This window comes from Monodelphis domestica, chromosome 7 (genome assembly GCF_027887165.1).
Source record: "Monodelphis domestica isolate mMonDom1 chromosome 7, mMonDom1.pri, whole genome shotgun sequence".
NCBI lineage: Eukaryota > Metazoa > Chordata > Mammalia > Didelphimorphia > Didelphidae > Monodelphis > Monodelphis domestica.
Window position 1 is genome coordinate 32,466,055 of NC_077233.1, and position 25,122 is coordinate 32,491,176.

General features: G+C 39.8%; 1 protein-coding gene across 2 annotated transcripts in view; it reads right to left on the bottom strand.

Annotated features, from left to right (window-relative positions):
• Positions 1 to 25,122, bottom strand: part of FRMD4B (FERM domain containing 4B) — a 395,155-nt gene that overhangs the window by 220,390 nt on the left and 149,643 nt on the right. Inside the window, exon 1 of one of the 2 annotated variants that reach the window (XM_001372543.5) lies at positions 8,033 to 9,100. The exons of the other annotated variant lie outside the window; for it this stretch is intronic. Coding sequence (XP_001372580.3) covers positions 8,033 to 8,194 — 162 coding nt within the window. The 5' untranslated portion in view covers positions 8,195 to 9,100. Of the gene's footprint in view, positions 1 to 8,032; positions 9,101 to 25,122 lie in introns of those variants that run through there. 2 annotated transcript variants of the gene reach the window in all.

Genomic DNA, 25,122 nt, shown 5'->3' on the forward strand with positions numbered 1-25,122 from the left:
CTTAAAAAAATGTGCGTTGACTACTCATCTATATGCATTGTCTGCCTCTATTGCAAAGACTCTTAATCTTTTACTGTGACCTGTCTCCCTTTGACAGATATAAACCATTCTTAGAATAATATATTTTTATATTTTATATTATTTATTATTATATTTCTATATTATATGTAATATAAACTCAAATATATCTTATTTTTCAATTACATGTAATAATAAAATATTTTTCCAAAATTATAATATAAATTCCCAATCGTCTCCCTCTTCCCCTTCTCTCCCCCTTCCTAAAAATGGTAGCCAATTTGATCTGAACCATACATATATTATCATGCAATCCCTACTTCCATATTGGTCATTGTTATAAAAGAATACTCATGTAAAACCAAAACCAGAAATAAAATCGTAAATAATCTAATATGAAAGACACTATGGCTTGATCAGAATAATATTTTTAAATGAATAAAATTAAATACATAAAATTACAAAGGAAAGCAATCCTATGGAAACAGTCATCCAAATGTGAAAATCCAACAGCCAAGTTCACAGAAACCAGGTTAGGAACCCTAGAACTAGATCATGAGTTCCTTGAAAGCTGGCCTTTGCTTGCTTTTCTGTTTCTAATCCCAGCAGGTAGCATATAGATAGTAAATGCTTAATTAATGCCCATTCGTTTGTTTGTTCATTTATTCATTCATTCTTCCAAGATTTTGTTCAGAGGGTTGAGAGGCAGTTGTGAGCTCTTAGGCATATGATTCACCCGAATCTTGAGGTCTGGCTCTGCCACAAAGGTGCATCCTGAACTATATTGGTTCTAATAATCTCCTTCTTAAGCTTCCCCAGATGCCACGGCAGCAATATCCTGTCTTCCAAGGTGTGTCATCTTTGGATTATCGGACGTGGTGATAGCTATCTCCCCTCAGAGGCGCTAATGAAGTCTACACTCATAATGCTGAGAACAGGGGCCATAATCCCTCTCATTCCTGGTACACTTCAGCCCTCTACACAGATCCTTTCATTCTGACCCCAGGAGGAGGGAGCCTGAATATGAACTGAATTAATATAGGTCTATTCTCTGTACAACCCATCACATTAGGTTGTGCTTCTGTCTTCTTGCTCCAATAAAATGCAAATCCCTTCAGGGAAGGAAAGGGCTACTGCTTGTCACTTTTGAGAGGTTGAACCAGTGATTTTGTTGCTACTCCTAAATAAAGAAACTCCTTTAACAGTGCAGATCAGTGCCTAGTTCTTGATTTATAGTCTAGAACAACAACAACAATAATAATAGCTATGATTTACATAGTGCCAAGCACTTTCATCAACATTATTTCCTTTGATCTTCATAATAACTCTGGGAGGTAGATGCTATTATTATCCCCATTATACAATGGAGGAAACTGAGGCAGACAGGTTAAGTGACTAGCATAGCTGGCAAATCAAAGGCTGAATTGGAACACTCTTCCTCATTCTAGACCTAGTGCTTTAGCTACTACTCTACCCTGGTGTCCCTCAGGGCAGAGGTTTCCCATTTTTTTGGTTCTGCAAACCCCTTTCAACAACAACAAAAATGTACTGTGAACCCAGAGATTAACTATATTATTATAACTGCTAAAGGCACCATTAAAATCTTTTTAGTGTGAATGCAACAAAAATTTTAAAATAAACACAAAAACAAAAATTTAAAAATGGTAAATGGTGCAAGATATTGGTTTATATCTAGTTTATGGCAGACTGCCTTCCATTTTCACCATGAATTTTTGCCAAACAGTGAAGTCTTTGACCAAAACTTGCATCTTTAATTTGATCAAAAACAAGGTTACTATAATCTTTTATTGGTGATAGTTAGGTGGCTCAGTGGATCGAGAACCAGGCATGGAGATGGGAGATGCTGGGTTCAAATCTGGTCTCGGATACTTCCTAGCTGTGACTCTGGGTAAGTCACTTCACCCCTATTGCCTAACCCTTACCATATTCTGTCTTGGAACCAATCCATAGTATTAATTTGAAGACGAAAAAAGTAAGTTTAAAATACCAACAACAACTAATACTACTTTTACCTCTATTGTATGTTTGTCTTGGCCATCATTTTAAACCACTAAAACTCATGAGCCACTAAATGGTAACCATTGGCTTAGCTAGAACTAGAACACTCGTCTATGTCAGACCCAGATCTTCTTGACTCCAACTTGGCTCTCTGGCCGCCATGCTGTGCTACTTCTCTGCTCAGCTCATCTAGTTGGCTGTTGATTTGAATTCTTGAGCCACCCCAAACACAGGGCCACTGGCCCTTTCTGCCTCCCAGATTCCCTGGAATTATGCAGAATGCAATTTCTATTACAAATCCCAGAAAAAGGACTAAAAATTCCCTTCTATTATCAAATGTTTCCTTCAACATGGCACTTGGAGATTTTGCTAACAAGCCTTCTCCATCCCATCCTTCTTCAGCAATGTTTGTTGTCTGTAAGAATGACTATAATCCTAGAGGAGTAATTAGGATGAGCTGTCCTTCTCAGGCACAGTATAATTAGAACAGATCTATGGATGATGAATCAGGCTTTTACAAATTTACTAGTTTAATTATAGCTGCCCTTGAAGGTGAATGTACTAGGTTTACCCTTCGATTCAACCAAGATTAAATCTTTACTGATCATCCTAATATTTTATTTCTAGTTAAATGGTAGAAGGCTAACAACTGGACTTTTCCCCCCTTTAGTTATGTTTAACTTAAAAACAAGGCTAGTGTCCCTAAATTGGTCCCAGCTGTTGGTGAGCTAAGTAAGCCATTTATACCTTAAGTGCATCAAAATGTGGGAAATGTTCAATACTATAGAACATCATTTCTTCTGCCATTTTTTTTCACCAGGAAATCATTGCTGGCACAGGCTATGTGAATAGTAGATCTTGTTTCATAAAAAGAACATGAATGAATAAACACTATACTCCAAAGGCTTCCAGTTACTGCCATGTAATGGATATTCCTCTGCCTTCTTTTTCCCTAAAGCAATTGAGCTTTAGATTCCCTTACAAGTAAAGCCTATTCTGAATGCAGGCCTGACAAGCTACTCCTTTTTATTACTGGGAAGACTAACAATTAAGTTCCATCTAATATATAATTCTCTAGTGTGCCTCCATAAAGTCATGAAGAATTTTACATTTCCTCCCTTTTTATGATGTAGAAATTATAATTTTTAGTAGAACCATCAATGCATACTATACTAGTTGGGTAGCATTAGCTTTATTCCTTGACATTATTTAATGAAAAAGAAGGTGAATAAGTACATATGTAATAGCAAGAAAGAACACATTAAAATAAAGTATTAGATGCTTCTTTTCATAACTTGTCTATGTCCCTACATTTAAAAAGTGCCACATTCTTGTACCTTAGAAATAATGGTTGGACATTTTGCATATGGCCAACCCAAGAATTTGTTTTTTAAAATTTATTATTACAAGGATTCCACTTTCCTTTTTATTTTTCCAGTTGGGGAGGACAAGAAGGGACAAAAAAAAATAAATGCTTCATAGGTGAAATAAAAGAAAATTGAATCAAGATTAAGAGAAAAGGAAAGAAGAATGCTGGGAATTAGCAAAACAGACAAAAGATAGGAACTGTAATTGCTGGAGGGACTGTTGAAAGGCAGGTACGCCAACGTATTGTTGGTGAAACTGACAATTGGTTCAAACATTTCTGAAATCAATTTGGAATTATGCAAGAAAGAGACTAAAATGAATAAATACACCACATGTATATACATGCATATGTGTGTGTTTGTGTGTTTTTTTTAATTTGATTTGATTTGATTCAGAGGTCCCACTGCAAAAAGTAGGTTTTTGCATATACTGTAAAGATGATGATAAAATGAGAGACTCTCTCTTTCTCTCATATTATATACATATATATATATACACAAATACACATACAAATATTCATAGCAGCACTTTTTGTAATAGCAAATAATTGGAAACCAAGTTGAAGTCTACCCATTGACTAAACAAGCTGTGGCGTAGGCAAGGAATGGAATCTTACCACACTGTAAGAAATGATGAATACAGAGAAGCATGGAGAAACATGAATGAATTGATGCAAAGTAGAATTAAGCTTAACCAAGAAAACCATATTCACAGTGATTAATTATAACAGGAATGGAAACTGTAAATGGAAGGAACAATGGCAAAACCATCCAAGTTGAATGCTGTCCAATTATAACAACCAAGCTTGTCTCCATACTGCCAACCAAAAAAAAGGAGAAATGAGACTGTACTCCACTCTCCCTTTCTTACCAAGGTAGAGGAGTGTAGAGGTGGAATACCATAGATAATATCAGATTTTATCAATGGTTTCATTGGTTTTTCTAAACTTTTTTTTTGTCTGTCTTTTTTATTCTGTGGATAGTTACTAACATTTCTTACTTTGTTTGGCAAGATTATAGAATCTTTCTCATGATATATTTAAATGTTAAATTTTGCTACTTTTAGAGGTAGAATGGTGATACAGTGGTGGAAAAAGCACTAGCTTCAGAGCCCAGATCTGTCTCTGACTCTTACTACTAGTGTGATGTTGGCCAAGTCATTTAGCCTCTATTTGCTTCACTTTCCTTAACTGTAAAATGGGAATAACAACAGAACCTAGTTCCCAGAGTTGCTATGAGGATCAAATGAGATAATATTTGTAATATTTGTGTGCATTGTGTGCCTGGCATATAGTAAACACAAATGCTCTCTATTCCTATTCTTTTTATTAAAATTATGATGATGATGACTCTAACCCTACTCCCCTAGCCACTATTCTATGGTGTCTCATACTCAAGCCTTCTGACTTCATTTATGATATTTCTTCTATTCTAGGATGTCACTTAATGCCTATATTGAAATCTGTTTCACTGAGAATCTAAAGAAAGACCTTGAACCTTCTAGATCAGTTGTGTCAATCTTAAATAGAAATGGGGGTCACTCATTAGAACATGATGATCCCTGAAGGTTGTATTTGTTGACTTAGCTTTAAAATGTGATCTGTTTTATTAACTTTTTATTTGTTTTGTTAAATATTTTCCATTTATATTTGCTTCCTGAGCCTCATATCAACACCCCTATCTTAGATCCACCCCCCCTTTTAAATTCTGATATTCTGTCTTAGAGTCAAAATTATATATTGGTTCTAAGACAGAAGAGTATTAAGGAAGTATCTCAGGCCAAATTTGAACCAAGGACCTCTCATCTCCAGGCCTGGCTCTCCATCCACTGAGTCACCTAGTTGCCCTTTAGATTTCCCCTGCTACTCCTTCCTTGGCTTTGATGCTTCTATCTGGGTACATCATTTGCTATCATTTTATTAGCTTCCATGGTAGATAAAGAATTGGAAGGAACAGACTTTTCTCAGATACCATCTAGTCCAATCCCCTCACTGTACAGATGAGGGAATTAAATCCTCAGGAAGGTGAGTGACTTGTTTAAGGTCACAGAGCCAGTAAATGCCAGGAGTGGAATACAGATCAGAGTCTTCTGATTTGAGATTCAGTTCACTTTTCAATGAACAGCAGTACTTCTTAGGACCTCCTAAAATAGGTTGCCTTAGTTAGAACCCATTTTGCAGAAAAAAAAATTGGGCAACTGGATCCCTTAATGTGCTGTCCTGTGTGATGACAGTCAGTCTTACATAGAACTACCCTCATTCCTTACTTCCAGAAGCTTCTCTTTTGAACTAGTTCAATAAGCCAGAAATCACCTTAATCCCTGGGCTGTGAGCTCACAGCTCTTCCCTGTGTAAGTATGCAATAGTTTTTCATTGTCTCAGTTCAGGTTTGTTGAAAATTCAAAAAAGAAGATGAAAGAAAGAAGGAAGGAAGAGAGAAAGAAAAGAAACAAAAAAAGGAAGAAATGGAAAGAAGGAAAGAAGGAAGGAGAGACAGAGAGAAAGGAAGGAAGAGAGAAAGAAAAAGAAATAAAGAAAGAAGGAAGGGGAGAGATGGAGAGAAAGGAAGGAAGAGAAAGAAAGAACAAAAGAAGAAAGTCAGAAAGGAGGAATGAAGGAAGGGGAGAGATGGTGAGAAAGGAAGGAAGAGAAAGAAAGAAAGAACAATAGAAAGAAGGAAGGAAGGAAGGAAGGAAGGAAGGAAGGAAGGAAGGGAGAAAGGAAGGAAAGATGGAAGACAGGAAGGGAGAGAGGGGGGAGAGAGAGAGAGAGAAGGAAGGAAGGAAGGAAGGAAGAAAGGAAGGAAAGAAGGAAGGAAAGAAAAAAAAAACTTTTCCATGGTCTTTTACAACATAAACCTAGCAAAGCTATGAATTCCCATGAGGTACTTATAAATTCAAAAAGGCAGATGAATTATCCAGCACAGCCTAGAGACAGATGAGACCCACTTGAAATTGCTCTAAAAATATCACCTGTTGGTCTTCTTCTGTACCTCCATGGCTGTACAGTTGCAGTTTACCAGGCAATTCAATCCAATTCAACAAGCATGTATTAAGCCAGACACTGTGCTAGGCACTAGGTATACAAGACAGAAATGAATGCAGCAGTCCTTGTCCTCCAGAAGCTTATGCTCTAACTGGTTTTTAGAGATTATTGGCAGATCAATAAGTCCCCAAAATATATGAAATAATTTGGAGGGGGGGTTGGGGAGCAAGGCTGAGAACTGGAAGAGTTCTAACCTTTCAGGGCTGCAGCCTCAGGTAAAGCCTGGTATAGGATGTGCCAAGTGAATTGAACTTGAATGGGGAATGGAGCCAGAGATTCTGAGATACTCGAGATCGCAGTATGGGAAGTGCAAGGTATCCAGTGAGTAAGGAAATTGTCCGCTAAATTATGGACAAAACACTTTCTCCATTTCAAGGTGTGATGTCTACTTGAAACAGACTTTCCCTTGACAGTCCCTTTCAAGCATTATGGACTCTAGATGCTGGGAAAGTTCCTAATTTATACTACATAGCATGAAACAATGACTTCTTGTCTTGGATGGATGGATGGGAAGCATCGGCTTACTGGAGGCTTCTTAGAACTGGTGATGGGCAACATACCGAATATTTTAGGCACAAATGGCAGGGAGTGAAGGGGGACTCATGAGGATCTAAGCATGCTCTCCTACTTTACTATGAATAAAATCAATCCATTAGCTTCTATAGCCTTGATTAGGGAGTATAACTTCAGGCCAGAGTCATCCCTACCTAAAAGATAAAAGTGCCTGACTTGGAAAATTCATGACTCTCTTAAAAAAAAACAAAAGTGAGCAGAAGCTCTTGCAAGCATGGCTGATAATCCCACACTTGAGCAAAGTTGCTGCATTTTTTGTCTGCAAGATTGGACCTGGTGGGGGAATAACGAGGCTGTGTGTCAGGGATTATTCCCAGGCAGGAGCATTCAGGCACCCTGGAGAGTATCCCTTCCTCTCCCCAGCCTGTCATCCTGCTGCAGGATTTTCAGAATTTGTGGTCCTGCTTTTTCAAAGGCCAGACTCAAGATCCAACTCAGCCTCAGCTTTTCCTGGCTCGGCATTGACTGTTTGGGCTGCCTGATGGAAAAAAATGAAGGAAATCCGAATGCCAGTCCAGCGAGACCTCATCAGATTTAAACTGGTGCAAGCCCGTCCCCCGCCCCTCTCCAACACACAGCAGGGAAACGGTTTCCTTTGAACTGAACCCAGAAGAAACGGTCTGAGTTAATAATTATGACCCACCCCAATGGGCCAGCTGGGGGCAGTTTTCTAAGCAAGGAAATAACCTGCCTATGAGAGCTGCAGCCCTGTGTCTGCTCTTAACCAGGCACCTTGAGTGCCCCCGCCATAAAACAGATGACTAGAAATCTGGGGAACTCCCAGGTTTCCCATCTGAGTGGTCCAGGGGTCCCCTTGAAGGGGAGCTGAAAGGCAGCTCAACCCTTTCTGGGTGGTTTAGCCTAACAGCCTCCTGGCCCCAGGCCCTTGGAGAGAGGGGCTTGGGGGGTGCTCTGGGATAGCTGGGAGGGAGGAAAAGAGCGAATGCCACAGGTTAAAAGAGTAACAAGCAAGATGCTGCCAAAGGCAAAGGGAAAGGTGGACCGCTTTACCTGGTATATGTCCCTGAGCCCGCACCACGTCCTCAGTGCCTGGTGGCAAGCCCTGAGCCTCTCTGAGTACCATCTCCTCAGCGTGGACACCGTCAGATTCCACACGAAACGGCTGCCACTGAAGAGCAGGTCCTCCACGCCGCACATGAACACCGAAGCCATCCTCTCTTCCCCCTGCCTCTTGCCCGGCCGGCGTCCACTCCCACGACTGCCTGCCTGCCTGCTGTTAGACCGGCAAGGTTTTATCCGGGGAGGGCAGAAGGCTGTTGCTGGAAGCCAGGGTCCAAACCCTCCACAAACTCCTCTTTCTTTCAGTGTGTTTCCTGGGCAGCCTCCAGAGGCATGCCCTAATGTTGGGAGCAGTCCAGTCCCCCGGCTGCAGTAGCCGAGCCCGACCAGAAGCTCACACAGCAGCAGCCTTGTCCTGCGAGTGGCTTATATAAATCTCTGTTAAGCGTTAAGCTCCGCCGGGCCAAGCACGGTGTCTTCTAATTAAATTTTAACCCCCCCTCCCACCTCCTCTTTGGAGGACTGACTCTGTAGGAAGAGCGCGGCTCAGGAAGAGGACTAGAAAAACTACTCCCCGGCAGGCAGATCATCGCTTGGGCTCCCTCCGCTCGGCGGTGGCAAGCTCACACACAAGCAGCTCGCGTCTCATCAGCCAGCAGAGAGGAAGCATCGCTTCCACACTCTGCCTTGTTCCACTCGGGATCCCAGCATCCGAGAGGAGAGATGGAGGGACCCGAGAGCTCCATGAAGTCAGACCCCTCCATCCCAACGCCTAAGCTTTGGGTCAAGGCGATTTGGGAACCCCATATGGGGAGAAAACCTACACTTCTCCGTGGGACTATAGCTTGGAAGCCAGCGTTGGGGAAAAGTACCTGAATGTTTGCTCAGCCATATTTTGAAATGAATCTGAACCAAATCACACGTGGTTTGGGTAACAGGCTTCCATCCCTTCACTCCCCACGGTCTGCCTATGGATGCCAAGAGATAACTCCATCCCGGGATGCTGCTCCAGGCTCCCCTTCTACATGATCCTTCTAGGGCAGCCCTCTCCATGAGAGAAAAACAAAGGGGATCATTGGAGCTCAGCCCTCACAAACAGAGCACAGTTAATACGCTCGCTGAAATAATAGCCCACAAGAGGATCCTTGGCTTGCTCCACCAGGCGGGTAATTTTAGGTTATAATCTTCCCCTTTCCCAGGCTTAAGCATCGACTGCCACATATCTACAGCTTTAGGCTGCCTGCTTTGGAAGACGACAGGAGAATGGTTTCTAAAGTCATGGGATAATTAATCTTTGGGGATTTTTATAGGCACTGACACAGCACTTGAGATTACCTAAGGCCCTGGAAAAAGTATCGTGGATTTATTTCCACATGCCACTGGTCAATCCTCTCCTTTTTGAAAATGTGGTTTTTCGCCTTCATCCCTACAATGGTTGACACACAAGAATACAACATTTCTTTTACAGGATTCAATCAACAAATATTACTTGAAGGGGGATCTAGGTGGCACAGAGGATTGAAAGCCAAGCCTAGAGATGGGAGGTCCTGGGTTCAAATCTGGTATCAGACACTTCCTAGCTGTGAGACCCTGGGCAAGTCACTTGACCCCCGTTGCCTAGCCCTTACCGCTCTTCTGCCTTGGAACCAATATACCATTTTTATTCTAAGACAGAAGGTAAGGGTTTTTTAAAAAAAAGGATTTGTTATAATTTTTGGTGAAATTATTTACCACTCTTCTGCCTTGGAACTAACACACAGTATTGATCCTAAGATAGGTTTTAAAAACCCTACAAATATTACTTGAATATTCTCTATTATCCCACATTGTAGTAGGTAATGAGGATAAAAAGATTTTTAAAAACTGGATTCCCAACTCAAGAAGAGTACAATCTATCAGAAAACAATATGGAGGAATGGAAAGAGCTCTGGAATGAAAATCAATCCCAGCTCTGTCACAAACCGGCTGGAAGCATTTGGGTAGGTCATTTCATGCCTCTGGACCCAAATTTCCTCATTTGTAATTCACCTTAGACAAATCCTTGATGCTCCTTTCACCTGATAGTCCATTTCCCATCTCCCTACCTTTGCAATGGCTGATGATCCTGCCTGGAATGGACTGCCTTCTCACTCTTTGCCAATTGGAACTCCTAGTTTCTTTGAAACCTCAGTAGCCACCTTCTGTATGAGGACTTTCCTTATTTACCCAGCTTTAGCTATCTCAACCCCTCCAAAAAAATTTGTACATATTTTTCATACACTCATATATTTTTTAATTGAAATTATCTCCTCGAAGGTAGGGAGTATTTTCTTTTTCTTTTTCTCCTCAGTTGCACATGTATGTGCTTAATAAGCACTTGTCCATTGATTTGGGGAAAGCTTGGGAAAAATCTTTCCTAAGTTACTGACCCTGATGAAAGCCCAAACTCTGGCAGAACAGAAGCCAGTCCTTGGAAGTCAAGGGCTGTTTTTCACTTTTAGATTTGATATGCTTAGCTTGTTGCTCAGTAACTTGGTATATAGCAAGACCTAAACACGTGTTTGTTGAAATGAAAATCCAAATATTTCAATTCTGACTACATCAAAAAGAAAAGAAGGGCTGCTTTAGGAACAAAGACTTCCATCACATGAATGGAAAACTACTCGGGTTCAAAGGAGCTCCCAAGTTCTTGGAGACGGGGTGTACCTGTGTTTTCAACCGTATAGGTTGACAGTATTCTCGGAAATGCCAGGCAGCTTGGGGAATACCAGCAAGAATCTACAGCAGCAGGTCAATTATCTCTGTCACATGATGCCACCCCCTCCCTGGGGGACAGGGCAGAAACACCTTTTCTGGAATCTCTCTGTGCCCAAGTCTAATGCCAATGAAACGGGTAAGTGATAAATCTCCACTTCACCCATCTATCTGTTTTTTTCCCCAAGCATTTTCAACTATCACTTCCAACTTTACCTTTTACGAGGTTAAACAACAAACAAAAACAAACCAGAGTTGTTTTAAACATCAGTGTTTGAATAAAGACTACGAGTTGGCTTTTTGCCATTTTTTCACCTGCTCATGGCATTTTTTTTACATTGAGACTGTACATCCTGAGCTGTATTCTGTGGCTTCCTCATCATTTTAAAGCTTTGTAAGTTATCTATTATTAAGACAGTTATTTACCATTTACAGAAATCCCTGAAGCACAGCCTGCAAATTCAGATTGATTTTGTCCAACCTTTGTGGCACCGAGATTTGTAAACTGGGCAATGACCTCCCAGAACCAAACACGAAATGGGAAATTACCTTGTTACTCTGAGTATAATCAACACGCCCAGTATGATGCTCTTCCAGCGCAGAGATGGGCACTAGATTCAGAAGGGGTTAGGATGGAGTGACACATACTGTGGATTTCACATGACCATAGGCTTCAAGCTAGAAGAGACTTCAAAGGTCTTCTAGGCTAACCCACTCATCTTGATGCTTAAGATTTGTTAAGTGGGGGCAGCTGGATGACTCAGTGGATGGAGAGCCAGGCCCAGAGGCAGAAGAACCTAAATTCAAATCTGGTCTCAGACACTTCCTAGCTGTGTGACCCTGGGCAAGTCACTTGACCCCCATTGCCTAGCCCTTACCCACTCTTTTGCTTTAGAATCAATATACAGTATTGATTCTAAAATGGAAGGTAGTTAAAAAAAATTTGTTAAACATATTTGGAAATCCCCTCCACAGGGGAAATATATCTCTATCTACTATATATCTACCTATCAATAACTATACCTAGTATCTCTATCTATCTACCTATCTATCTACCTACCTATCTATCTATCTATCTATCTATCTATCTATCTATCTATCTATCTATCTATCTATCATCTATCTATCTATCTATCTATCTATATCTATCCATCTATCCATCCATCCATCTATCCATCCATCCATCCATCTATATCTATCTATCCATCTATCTATCTATCTATCTATCTATCTATCTATCTATCTATCTATCTATCTATCTATCTATATCTATCCATCTATCTATCTATCTATCTATCTATCTATCTATCTATCTATCTATCTATCCATCCATCCATCTATCCATCCATCTATTTATCTATCTATCCCTATAACTATATCTATCTCTGTCTTTATCAATATATAATAATTTTGTTGCTGTTGTTCAGTCATTTCAAAGATCCCATTTGGAATTTTCTTGGCAAAGTCACTGGAGTGATCTGCTGTTTCCTTCTCTAGCTTATTTTGCAGATGAGAAAACTGAGGCAAAGAGGGTTAAGTGATTTTCCCAGAGTCATACAGCTAGGAAGTATCTCAGATCTTCCTGAGTCCAGGTTGGCACTTTATCCACTGTCACCAAGTTGCCCCATATTCTATGTATATTATATATGTTACATATACTTATATACATATATGTATATACACATACACATACAAACATACATACACACACATACCCTTTGGAGCCACAGTTGAGGAAGAACACCCGAGGGTTTGAAGTGAGTCATACCTAGTCTTACAAGAGAAAAACTGAGTCCCAGAGAGGATAGGGTAACTACCCAAGGTTACCCAGATAGAAAAAAGCCTAACTGGGAATTCAAACCCAGGTTCTCTAATGCCAAAGCCAGATTCTTTCTAACCTGAAAATGTAGGAATAAACAAACAACACTTCTTCATGTGTTTAAGGTTGGTTTTTTTTTATATAATCCTGTATAAGGGTTTGATGGTTTTGAGTGTATGTGTGTGTGTGTGTGAGAGAGAGAGAGAGACAGAGAGACAGAGAGAGAGACAGAGAGAGACAGAGAGACAGAGACAGAGAGAGAGAGAAGGGGGAGAGAGAGAGACAGAGAGAAAGAGAGAGAGTGAGGCAGAGAGGCAGAGAGACAGACACAGAGAGAGAGAGAGAGAGAGAGAGAGAGAGAGAGAGAGAGAGAGAGAGAGAGAGAAAGAGAGAGAGAGAGAGTCAACAGTATGATTCCCATTTTACAGAAAAGAGGAGGGAGAAGTTCAGAGATATTAAAGGATCTGCCCAGAGTAGCTCAGCTAATGAGGGACAGAACTGTAGCCTGAACCCAGGAAATGACAAACAATCATAGCATATCCTTTAAGGAATGGGCTCGACCAATGGGGACACAACTTCAGTGGTGGACTTGGATTTCCCATGAAAGGAAAGCTATTCAAGGAAATGCTTTAAAATCGTCCTGCTTTCTTTTGGGGGTGACTTTATTTATTTTTCTCTTTTCCTAAGGGCTTTCTTCTTGGAGGCAGCTGAGTTCCTTGCAACATACTGTAATTTCCTGCAGTTCTCTCAGAGGCCCACGCACCTTCCTCAAGTGACAGCATTACTTACACACCTGGGAGCTTCACTATGGATGTAAAAGAAAATTGGGATTATCACTGGGGCACCTACAGGTGCTTCTATAGTTTTTGCTAAAAAAATTAGAGTAATGGGGCATAAGGGGGTGATTAGAATAGAGGCCACTGGACTGCTCTGCTGTTTACCTTAACTTCCATTATATGAACATGCTGCAAAAAATAGAGAGAAGGAATGTCTTGTTTTGAACCCACATTGACCTGACTTTGAGGCCATGTATCTAAGATTCTAATAATGCCTTTAAGGCACTATGTATGCCTGGGAATTTTTGTATGGATGGGATCATTTCATAATAACTCATATCCATAAAATTTTTCATCGATGGTGTTACTTAGGCTTCACAATAACTCTTTGAGGTAGGTGCTAAAGATGTCTCCCCCCCCCCCCCCCCAACCTGTATCTTCTTTCTTAGAGTCAATATTGTGTATTGGTTCCAAGGCATAAGAGCAGTAAAGGCTAGGCAATGGGGGTTGTGACTTGCCTAGGGTCGCACAACCAGGAAGGATCTGAGGCCAGATTTGAACCCAGGACCTCCCACCTCCAGGCCTGGCTCTTAATCCACTGAGCCAGCTCACTGCTCTATGCTATGGACATCTTTATTCCCATTATTGAGATAAGAAGACCGAGGCTTTCCATTCATGCTGACACCATGATGAACATTGTCCAAACTGTCAGGATTTATTATAAGAAGTTTCCCAAAGAAGGGCAAGGAATCCCTCTCTACTCAAGGGAAAAGGCTTCATGACTGGAAGAAAAGGGGCTAGGATGGTGGTCCCACAGAACCACTTTCCCTTAAAAAGACTAAGACCACAAAGAAAACTGTACCAAGGAGGCTCAAATGTGCTGAGTCCAAATGCATCTCAGTGAGAATGCTGACCATTGAAGACAAAAGCATGTTGAACTGGGAGAAGCCAAGAAGAGAAAAGGGCCAACAGATCAGTTTTGAATCTTCATCTTTTTTTGCTCAAAATAAAAACAGTTTCAATGTTGAAGGGCTAGAGGCAGACCACATAGAAAAGGGGCCTGAAACTTCCAGTGGGTAAGTGATGCCCAAGGACACTACTGGTACCCAGGGGCAGGATTCCTGATTCCAACTACAACATTCTGCCCCATTGAGGCCATTGTTATCAAGACCCCTTTCAAGCACATGTACTGATAAGGCTCAAAAACTACGAGGAGGTTTACTGAGAGGCTGCCATTTTGCCTCTTGGAAAGGAACGCCTTAAATGCCGGACAGAAAAACATGCAATGGACACATACATCACAGGAAAACACCGGGAACTCTTCTGCCAATAGTATGATAATGTCATTAATGCTGAAGAAGATGCCTTCCAATGATATACTTTGTCATCTGAAGCTTTCCATACCTTAATCATTTGATCTCTTCCTCTCTCTTCTCTTGGGTGAAGATAGTTTCATGCTTGACTTGAGGATGATGAAAAAATGGAGTATGGAGATGGATCAGTGGATGGAGAGCTAGAGAGACAGGAGGTCTTGGGTTCAAATCTGACCTCAGGGACTTTCTAAACTTTGTGACCCTGGATAAGTCACTTACCCCCATTGCCCAGTCCTTACTACTCTTCTTCCTTGGAACCAACACACAGTATTGATTCTAAGAAGGTAGGTAAAGGTTAAAAAAAAAAGGGAGTGGTATGAGGACATTTCACAGAGACTGAACACAACTGAGGACTCAATGGCATTGCATCTACTCATCAACAGTGATAATCTGAGCCCTGAGAGTGTGTATTCTTCCTTTCATCCCTACTCTATCTGAATGTCTAGGCTAGTGCTTCTTCCTCTCTCCCACCACTTTTTTCCTCCTCATCAGACTAATCAAGGGCTCCCTACAATTCTTTCAGCATCTAGGATCTGAGTGTTAAAGGTGCCTGAGTTCTCAGTGGCTTTTCAGCCAAGTGATCACCCCTACAGTGGGTGGGATACCAAATAGCTGGCCACTGCATCAGTGTAGGCATGAGGTCATGAAGGCTGGGAAAAGGAAGGAAATGTCTAGCAATGAGTTAGACAATAGCTAGGACACATCAGCACAGACAGACATTCTAGCTGAAACCAGCAACTTGGATGAAATCTCCAAGGTCAAAAGCAAACACCGAGCAAAGGACTGAAGATGGAACCTTCTTAAAAAAAATATGAACCACTTAAAGCTTGTGACTTTAGGGCTTCTCTCTTCTAACACCCCATCGCATAACTTGTCACCTTCAACCACACTTATTTTATATGTTTTTTTTAATAAAAATAAAATGGTAATAATTGGATCTATATTACACCTTTTTTTTGTAAACTACTCATGAGGCTTCACAAAGATGGTCTAATTTATACTTGCAACTCTTTCTTAGGTAGGATGGGAAATATCTTGGTATACATTGGCCTTCGAGGCACTGGGAGAGAAAGAAGGGGAGAGAGCCTTCCCCCAGTCTCTTCCTCACATGTTTCTAGAAGCACTGTTAGGAAATGTGAATAAATCTGTCTAACTTTCCCAGAAGAAATGGGTTAGCTAAGGGATACCTAGGGAGAGAGCTGAGTATTCTTTAAAGCCTCCAGAATCCAGAGTCCAGAGCCACAGCATCTCTCTGGCTCCTGAGAACCAATTGTTAACTTTTCAGCATGAGCTTTTACACTTTTAGCAAATGCTACAAACCAGGGCTAGATTGATTGTTTTCATTGATTGGATTTAAGAAAGTGATGTAGAAAATGTTAATAATACAAATTAAAGTTAAAATCATGTCATGGGTATATTTATTTGGGGGGGGGAGAGACAGCTGTTAAACATTTCCCTTTGGTATAGATTCATGAAAAGTGCTAACACACAGGATGGAGATATATTTCTTGAGGAATTGTGGGAGATATATGTCAGATTACCATAATCCACCATGAGCTAGCATGGGACTTGGGAGAGAGAGACTTCTTCGATTTCTCCTCCAGCCTAGGGGTTCTTCGCCTTTTCTGGTGTTCTGGACCATTTGGGCATTGGTAAAACCTATACACATCTCAGAATTATTTTTTACATATATAAACTATATAAGATGACAAAGGATCACAATTATATTGAAATGCAACGATCAAAATGCTTCTTAAAAAGTCCATGGATTACAGACTAAGAAGCACTGCTCAGGATCTTGGAAGCTCTCTTGTGTGTGAGACACGGAACAACTTGGAGGTACGTGGAACTATGTTTTTGACCCATAACACAGACAGAGCAGGGAGACTGAAGATTGAGAGCTGATCCCCTGGGAAAGAGCATGACCACCATCTGTCCTGGGAGCCATGGAGAACTTCAGAGAGTGAGGATTGCAAATGGAACAAGGTGAATGAGTGACTTAAGGAAAGATGAAGGAGAGACAGGAATGGGGGAAGAAATGAGAGCTACAGGTCAAGATACAGAACCAGGAAGGAAGGAACCACTACTGGGGTCAGCAAAATGTCAGAAGCCAGATTGAGAGATAGAGAAGACAGAGAGAAAGCAAAGGAGGAGATAATTGACATGGAGAGATCCCCCATACAGAGTATTATTACTATAAGTGATTGATGCTATATAGGTTGCTTACTGATGGGTATTTTTATTTCTCAGGTATCTGATGTGAAATACTATATTTTTTAACTTTATATAGGTTTATTCATGCTTTTGAATCTTGTGAAAGGGGGCAGTGGAGGAGAAAAGTGAGAAATTCTCTACAGACTCTACTTCAGAAGGGATCATGTGGTACAAGGATCACAGAATTATTAATCTCATTTGATAAATAGAGAAACTGAGGCAGAGAAAGGAGTATTGATGTAGGGAAGGGTGTTACAGGGTGATCCACAGTCAAGTAATTTAAATCAGAAAGAGTCCAAAACCTACTCCTTGGGTTTGTACCTTTATTGAAAAGTAAAAAATAATAATCATTTTTTTGGATTAGTGTCTACCTTACCCCACCATTACTATATAAGGAATGTTCACTTCTGGTGTGTATTTGAGCCAATAAGTCCAAATTTTGGAGTCTCTCACTTGGAAAAGGAATAAAAATAATCTAAAGGGAAAGACTCTCCAATCCTTGTATTTCTAAAATGAGGAATAAGAATATTTGCCTCCAAGCCAATTGGTCTCAAATCCAAAACAATGTGCTACATAGTGCAAGTATCAGGGGACATGGGTTTGAATCCTGGCTCCTCTGCTTCCTGCTTGTACAGCTTTGGCCTTAATTTCTCTGGAATTCAGTTCTTCATTGGTGAAATTGAGTGGAGTGGACTTGACAGTCCTTAATATTTCTTCTAGCTCTAAATCTATGATCCTATGCCCAATGAGAAAAACAGAAGGGAAAGTGAAATAACCTATATCAGGAGTTGGTATCTTTCTTGCTGAATTAACTTGTATTAATTTTGTATAAACATATTAAAATACACATTGTGTTCTATAATAGACTGTAAGCTTCCTGAGGATAGGGAACACTTTATTTTTGTCTTTGTATCTCCTACATTGAGCACAGGTCCTGGCACACAATAAAAAGTGCTAGAAACAAAAACAATTACTCTGAGAAAAATACAAAACAAAAATTAATCAGGGTCAAAGGTAAACTAGAGATCATAAATAACCAAATCCTAATGTATTATAGACTTAAAAATAATAAAATAGAAAAAAAATTGATGACAAAACTAAGTTGTCTCTCTTAGTACTACCTCAAAGATGGAATAGTTTGGGAGTAGAGTTGTTCCATATTAGCAATGGCACAACAGGCAATCTACTTAACCTCCATAGTCTCAGATAATTCTGAGACTAGAAATTACATATGATAATGACCTCCATTGGTAGAGGGAAGGATTTTTCACACCAAGAAGTCCTTAGACTGATAAAGTCATAGCTTCAGAACATTCCCACTCCTACCCCCAATTTGTTACAAATATCTGACATTTGTCTTGATGTCACTTTTTTAAAAGTATGTGAATAAGGAGGTCAAAGTCCAAGATCCAAGAAAAGGAATATACTGCATTAATACCTAGAAATAGTTATCAAATCTGGCCTCAGACACTTACTAGCTATGTGGCCTTTGGCAAGCCACTGAACCCTGTTGCCCTCAGTTTCCTCATCTGTAAAATGAGCTGGAGAAGGAAATGGCAAACTATTCCAGGATCTCTACCAAGAAAATCCCAAATGGAGTCAGGAAGAATCAGACACCCTGAACAACAATATCTAGACAATCTCAACATGTGAAAATGAGAAGAAATCTTAGCGATTATTGTGCTACAGTAGAAAGAACTCTAGCTCTGCCCCAAATTCAAATTCCATATCCTTTTGCTTGTATGACTTTGGGCAAGTTACTTAACTTTCTTCTATTCCTCATTTTCTACAGCCATAGAATGAGGAGGCAGAACTTGATGGTCTCTAGTGTCTTTCAGCTATAGACCTTTGATCAAAAAAACAAAAACCAACAAAAAAACACCAAACTCTTGAAAAAACAATACAGAGAGTTTACACTGGGCACATCCTGTCCTTTGAACTGTAAATTGGATCCCTTACAACTGGAGAGAGAAAACTGAAGAGGGTTTCTTGGATCATAGTTATTTTATGAAGTGGGAGAAGACTGCTCAGTACTCCTCAGGGACTCAAAGAGGTTGCAAACAGAGTATGGAAAGAATGAAAAGCTCAGTGTTTTGATCTTGTGGGTTACAGATGAGGGAGAGGAGAAAAAGATGAAAAAGATCTCCAGGAAAAGTCCTTAGGGGGTTTATGTGTATTACCTGTAAAATACCCCCCCCCCCCACTAGAGCTGAATGGAGCACATGAGTGATAAAGTAATTGAGGTAACAGCTAATAAAACTACTTGAGGAAAGGAAAAATGAAAAAGGACTAATTCTACATAAGGGAATTGGTTCTAGGTGGATTGGTTGGCTGCCTTCCACAGTGACATTCTCTCTCTCTCTCTCTCTCTCTCTCTCTCTCTCTCTCTCTCTCTCTCTCTCTCTCTCTCTCTCTCTCTCTCTCTCTCTCTCTCTCTCTCTCTCTCTCTCTCTCTCTCTCTCTCTCTCTCTCTCTCTCTCTCTCTCTCTCTCTCTCTCTCTCCCACACACACACTTAAACAGTAAGTGAAATGAAGAGTGCTCCAAAGCAGTTTAATTTCCCTCATCATTCTAACCTCTATTAAGGGGAAATTGGGAGCATCTCTTGTGGTTCAGTGCCTCATGGAGCCGTGAATATATTAGGTCCTTAAATGTTTGCTGAATGAATTGAATCCCCTCGGCACAAAACCCAACATCACCATCCTCAACTCAGATATCCTTCTAGCATGCAGTTGGCTGGAAAAGCTGATGCTGACCTTCTCTATGCTAAACCCAAGGCCTTAATTTCATTTTCTTTAAGGTAGTATCTTGATGGGTAGAGAAATAAGCTCTGGTCCCCCATTTTCTACCTCTTGGTGTGAGAACATGAGCCTTATGGCAAAGGGCACCAACTGAATGATTTATGGTCCTTCCCAGACCAAAGTATCCCCCTCTAGCCTCCACTCCACTATATGAGTGGATTTCCCCTATTAGAATATAAGCTACTTGAGGGCAAGGTCTATTTTGTTTATCATATTTATATATTTAATGTTTAAGCACAAAAGCACTTAATAAAGGCTTTTCATTCGTTTGTTCATTCATTCTAATTCTAGTTCAAGTCTTTACATAATTAGAGAATCTATCCCAATACACAAGAGCTTTTTCTTTGAGTTTTTATTTAAAATAAAAACAAAAACCCATCTCTTCTCTCTTAATATAAATTCTAAGATGGAAGAGTGGCAAGGGCTAGGCAATTAAGGTTAAGTAATTTGCCTAGGATCACAAGCTAGGAAGTATCTGAGGACTAAGTACTCTATTCATTGTGCTAAATTGCATTTTTTTTAACACTTTAAAAAAAAGTCTTTTTTAAAAAAAACTACTATGCCCCTTTTCCTTTAAGTCTTTTAGATTCCATGAGTAACCTGTATGATGCTACACTTTGCATGTGTTGCCCTTCCTGTTTTAAACTCCAGGGAACAAGATGATCCTCCCTCACAAGATAAGCTCATCATATCTAAACTCAACACCATGCTGCTAACTCAAGTCTCAATTGACACCTCCCCACCGATCAATATCCTCTCCCTTTTGATTAGAAATTTGGAGAGTGGAACACCAAACTCCTCCCAATGCCTTCCTTTATACAGCACAGAAACTGGACTCTTGAGATTCACCCCACTCTGCATGTGCTGCTCTGAACAAGGTGCCTCTGCTCTGCATATCCCCTGAGTCTCCCCCCCCCATCATCTCACTTTTCTGTCTCCTTTTATATGTTCTTTCCCTCTTTAGATGAAAAAAAAAACTCCTTGACAAGGACAGGGACCGTTTTCCTTTTCTCTTTTTAAATTAATTTGATCCCCAGTGCTTAACACAGGATCTGGTACATAGTGGGCACTTAACAAATGCTTACTAGATATTGGATCCCTCACTCACTACATGACTTATCTCCTTTCCCAACCATATATTGATGATACTGAATGATACCTTTTATGCCACATTACACATTGACTATTATTATATGCTATATATACATACATAGATATATCTTATATATCAGTGAGTGGTGGTTTGATGTAGCTTATTCCTATATGATAATCATAAACAATTGTATTTGGGGAGAGATAAACCTGAGATTTCCCTGGTGTGGGGAATCCTGGGGAGGATACTCTGTCACTATAGCTAATCCTGAAACTTTTAGTCCTAAGAATGTTGTCTGGGGGACTAAGAGGTTAAGTGACTTATTCAGAATCCCACAACCAGTATGTGCAAAAGTGGGAGAAAAGTTCCAGGTTATCTATCTATCCACTAAGGCAGTAATGGTGAACCTTTCAGAAGCAGAGTGTCGAAACTGCAGTCCTCACACTGTATGTGAGTACCCCTGCCTGCCTTACCCCAAACAGGGGAGGGAGAAAGCACTCCCATTGATTGGGCTGATGTGTAGAAGGGAGGGGGAAGTGAAAAATGTCCTTGGACCCCTGTGGAGTGGGAGAGGGGGAAGGGAGCATCCTCTTTTGGCATGCTCTGGAATATGTGCCATAGGTTCGCCAACACAGCATTAAGATATGTGGCTATGGTATTAGGAAGAAGGGCAGGAATAGAAACTGGACCCTTGATTTAATTCAAAAAGAGAACTTTGGGTGGATGAAAGTCTATCAATGCATGCCAGCACTTTTTCAGTAACTTAAAATCTCAGAGAATCATTCAGAGCACAGAGAAGCTAAGTGACTTTGGACCAAGGTCTCAAAGTCTAGCAAGACTCAAATTCAAGTCTTTCTGGCTTCATGGATGGCTCCAGTCAACTATGCTACTCTACATCTCTTGCAATGGTATTACATGCTATAATTCCAGATCTGATAATATGAGAGGAATTTAGTTTTCATTTTTATTATATTTATTATAAATTTATATATAAAATATTTATATTTTAACTTAGTTTTCAAACTTATCATGTAAAGAAGATTGTAGGCTCACACTAAATCTAATTAAACACATTGTTTTTAAGAAGATTAGTATGAAGTTTCAAGCATTGATCTGAAAAAAATTTCAGGGGTCTAAAACCTAGATTCTTTACCTAGAATTATTTTTTTAACCCTTACCTTCCATCTTAGAATCAATATTGTGTATTTATTCCAAGGCAGAAGATTAGTAAGGGCTAAGCAATGGGGGTTAAATTACTTGTCCAGGGTCACATAGCTAGGAAGTGTCTGAGGTCAGATTTGAACTTAGGACCTCCCATTTTTAGTTCACCTAGGCCCCTTGAACTTTTTTTTTTAGTATTTTCAAAATTGTGTTTTAATATACTCAGTTTTGCTTTCTCTCCACATATTTTATTTAATGCATTTAAAAGCATTATTATATGGGGCAACCGGTTAGCTCAGTGGATTTAGAGATAGGAGGTCCTGGTTTCAAATATGACCTCAGACTCTTCCTAGCTATATGACCCTGGGCAAGTCACTTCACCCCCATTGCCTAACCCTTACCACTCTTCTGCTTTGGAATCAATATACAGTATTGATTCTTAGGAGGAAGGTAGGGTTAAAAAAAAAAAAGCATTAGAATGAGAAGGGGTTTCACCAGGCTACCAACAGATCCATGATATAAAAAAAGGTAAGAAACCTGGATTTAAAAAGGAGAGCCCAATTTAATAAATTGACATTTTTTTGGAAAGCATTTTCTATAAAGTAATATATAACATAACAATAATATAATAAATGTGATTTGTTATAAGCATGCAATAAATTATAATAAATATGCTTATCTAAGAGAAACAAATTCTCACATTAGCTATGTACAAAAAAAGGAATAAATGTTGCCTTTAAAGAAGAGAGTTATAACTGGACAGTAGTTTAACTGAAAAAGATCTAGGGGTTCTGGCTGATTTGGGTTCAATATAAAGGAATAGTGTCTCATGGCAGCCCAACTCACAATGATGAGATTAAGTACTATTGAGATGTAGACGTCCCTGCTTCCTCTGCTCTCATTAGGACACATCTGGGATATTGTGTTCAGTCCTAAGAATCACATTTTAGAAATGAGATTGACAAACTGGACCACATCCAGAGAGAGGCAGCCAGAATGGTGAGAGGCTTTGAGATCATGCCATAAGGGGACCAATAAAAGACCAAGAGATGCTTTGGAGAAGATTTGGGGTAAGGAACGGAGAGTAGTCTTTAGGCATCTGAAGCATTATTATATGGAAGAGAGATTAGGCTTATTTGTTTGGTCCCAGAAGCCAGAATTTGGAATTCTGGGTAGAGGTTACAGAGATGCAGATTTAGGCTTTATTCATGGGATTCCTAACAACTGGAGCTATTTTAAAGTGTGATGGGACACCTAGGAAGAGAGAGGAATCTCCTTCAGGTGAGGCTGTACGTACCCAGCCACTTCTTTGGTATTTTGGAAGAGGGATTCTTGTCCAAACACAGGATGGATTGGTTAAAACCTATAAGCTTCTTCTTTCCATTTAGAAAATTCTATGACTTTTCAAAATGTGGAATTTTCCTTTTAAAAGGCCACTTGGATCATAGAGTGGATTCAGCTTGGGTTTGGCCTGAGAATCACAAAGAAACTCTATAGAAAGAAGCTTGGAAGGCGCTGAAGCTGAAGTGAGAGGTGGAAAAAAAACTGAAGTGGGAAAAATTAGTAAAGGCCAAGAAAGGAGATCAGAAGGCTAAAGTGTGAAAACTTAAAAAAAAATAAGAGAGAGATAGCCAAAAGGGAAGAAGAAAAGAGACGATGGGGAGGGCTCCTGAGGGTGGCCAGCAAACTCTGTGGGCTTTGGCCACGTTAACCTTAATCAAGCCTGATTCAGACTGGCTGTGACAGCTCTAGCAAGGATTATCTGTGAATTATGCCTTCCTCATGCTCTAAGTGGCTTATTTTGCTAAAGTCCTTTTCAACAGTGTTGTGAGACAGGCAGAAAAATGGGTCTCTTTCAGGGCCTCCAGTTCTTCTAGTGGCACTAGGCATAAGGAATGAGCTCATTTGCTTTACCAATTCACTCACTGTGTATCTTTCTAAAAACCTTTTGTCCCACTCCGTCAACTGAGTAATGGCGTACGTAGTCCAGACAAATGGAAACAAAGGTTCTCATTTTCTTCATCTCCAACTCGTAACGCCATTTAAAATGCATGTTACTCTATAGTTTGAATGATGTTCACTAGCATGAAAAGTAAATTATTTAAGAAATATGGCTTGGAGATTCATACGAGTGCAAAAATTGTATTTACATGATAAAATACTACATAGCTTCCAAGGCCCACCTACCCCACTCGTAGGCTGAGCAAATTATAGTCATGCTAAAGGAAAACAGGCATATACAATGACACATGTAAAACCCAGTGGAGTTGCTCATTGGCTATGAGAGGGGAGTGGGAAGAGGGGAGGGAAAGAACATGATTCATGTAACCGAGGAAAAATATCCTAAATTAATTAATTAAATAAAAAATTTTAAACCTAAAAACAAACAAACAAAAAACCCAAATGATGATACAAAATGCTCAATGGGAAATTATACAAAATGTTTATATTTATTTGTTTATTTCTTGTATCCCTTCTATTCATTCATAGCCTTCTTTAGGACAGACTATTTTAGATTCAATTTTTAAGTTATTATTTATTTTTATATATATAGTATAATACAGTATATAATAATAATATAATATATGATTTGTTATAAAATAAATTATAATAAATATGCTTACCCAAGAGAAAAAAACCAGACATATACATATTCATATATACCAGACCCTGAAACACATTAAATGATGGACAGCAGTTATGGCAATGGGTTACGGAAAGGCAGGACAGAGAGACCTCTGTTCAAACCCTATCATATACCCATCCTTGGGTCAGCCACTGGGCCTGATTCTCTCAGTTCTTGAGACTTTCTCTTTCCTGAAACTGTTTTAATTGTTCTCTAGATACGTCAAGGTGTTGACTTCTGTTTCCCAGAGAAATGTCCCTTCAGTTGAATATAAGCATCCTGAGGTCAGTGATTGATTTGTTTCTGAATTTTTATCCCAAATCTAGCACAGTGCTTTCTTTGTACAGGAGTCTAATAAATGTGAGATTTTTGAGGCTAGCTTTTCATTTTTTAATACTTCCTGGTAGCCAATTTGCCCGAATGAATGTGTTCTTTTGGCTAGCACAAAAATTAGTTTATAATCATAAACTATACAATGACAAGACA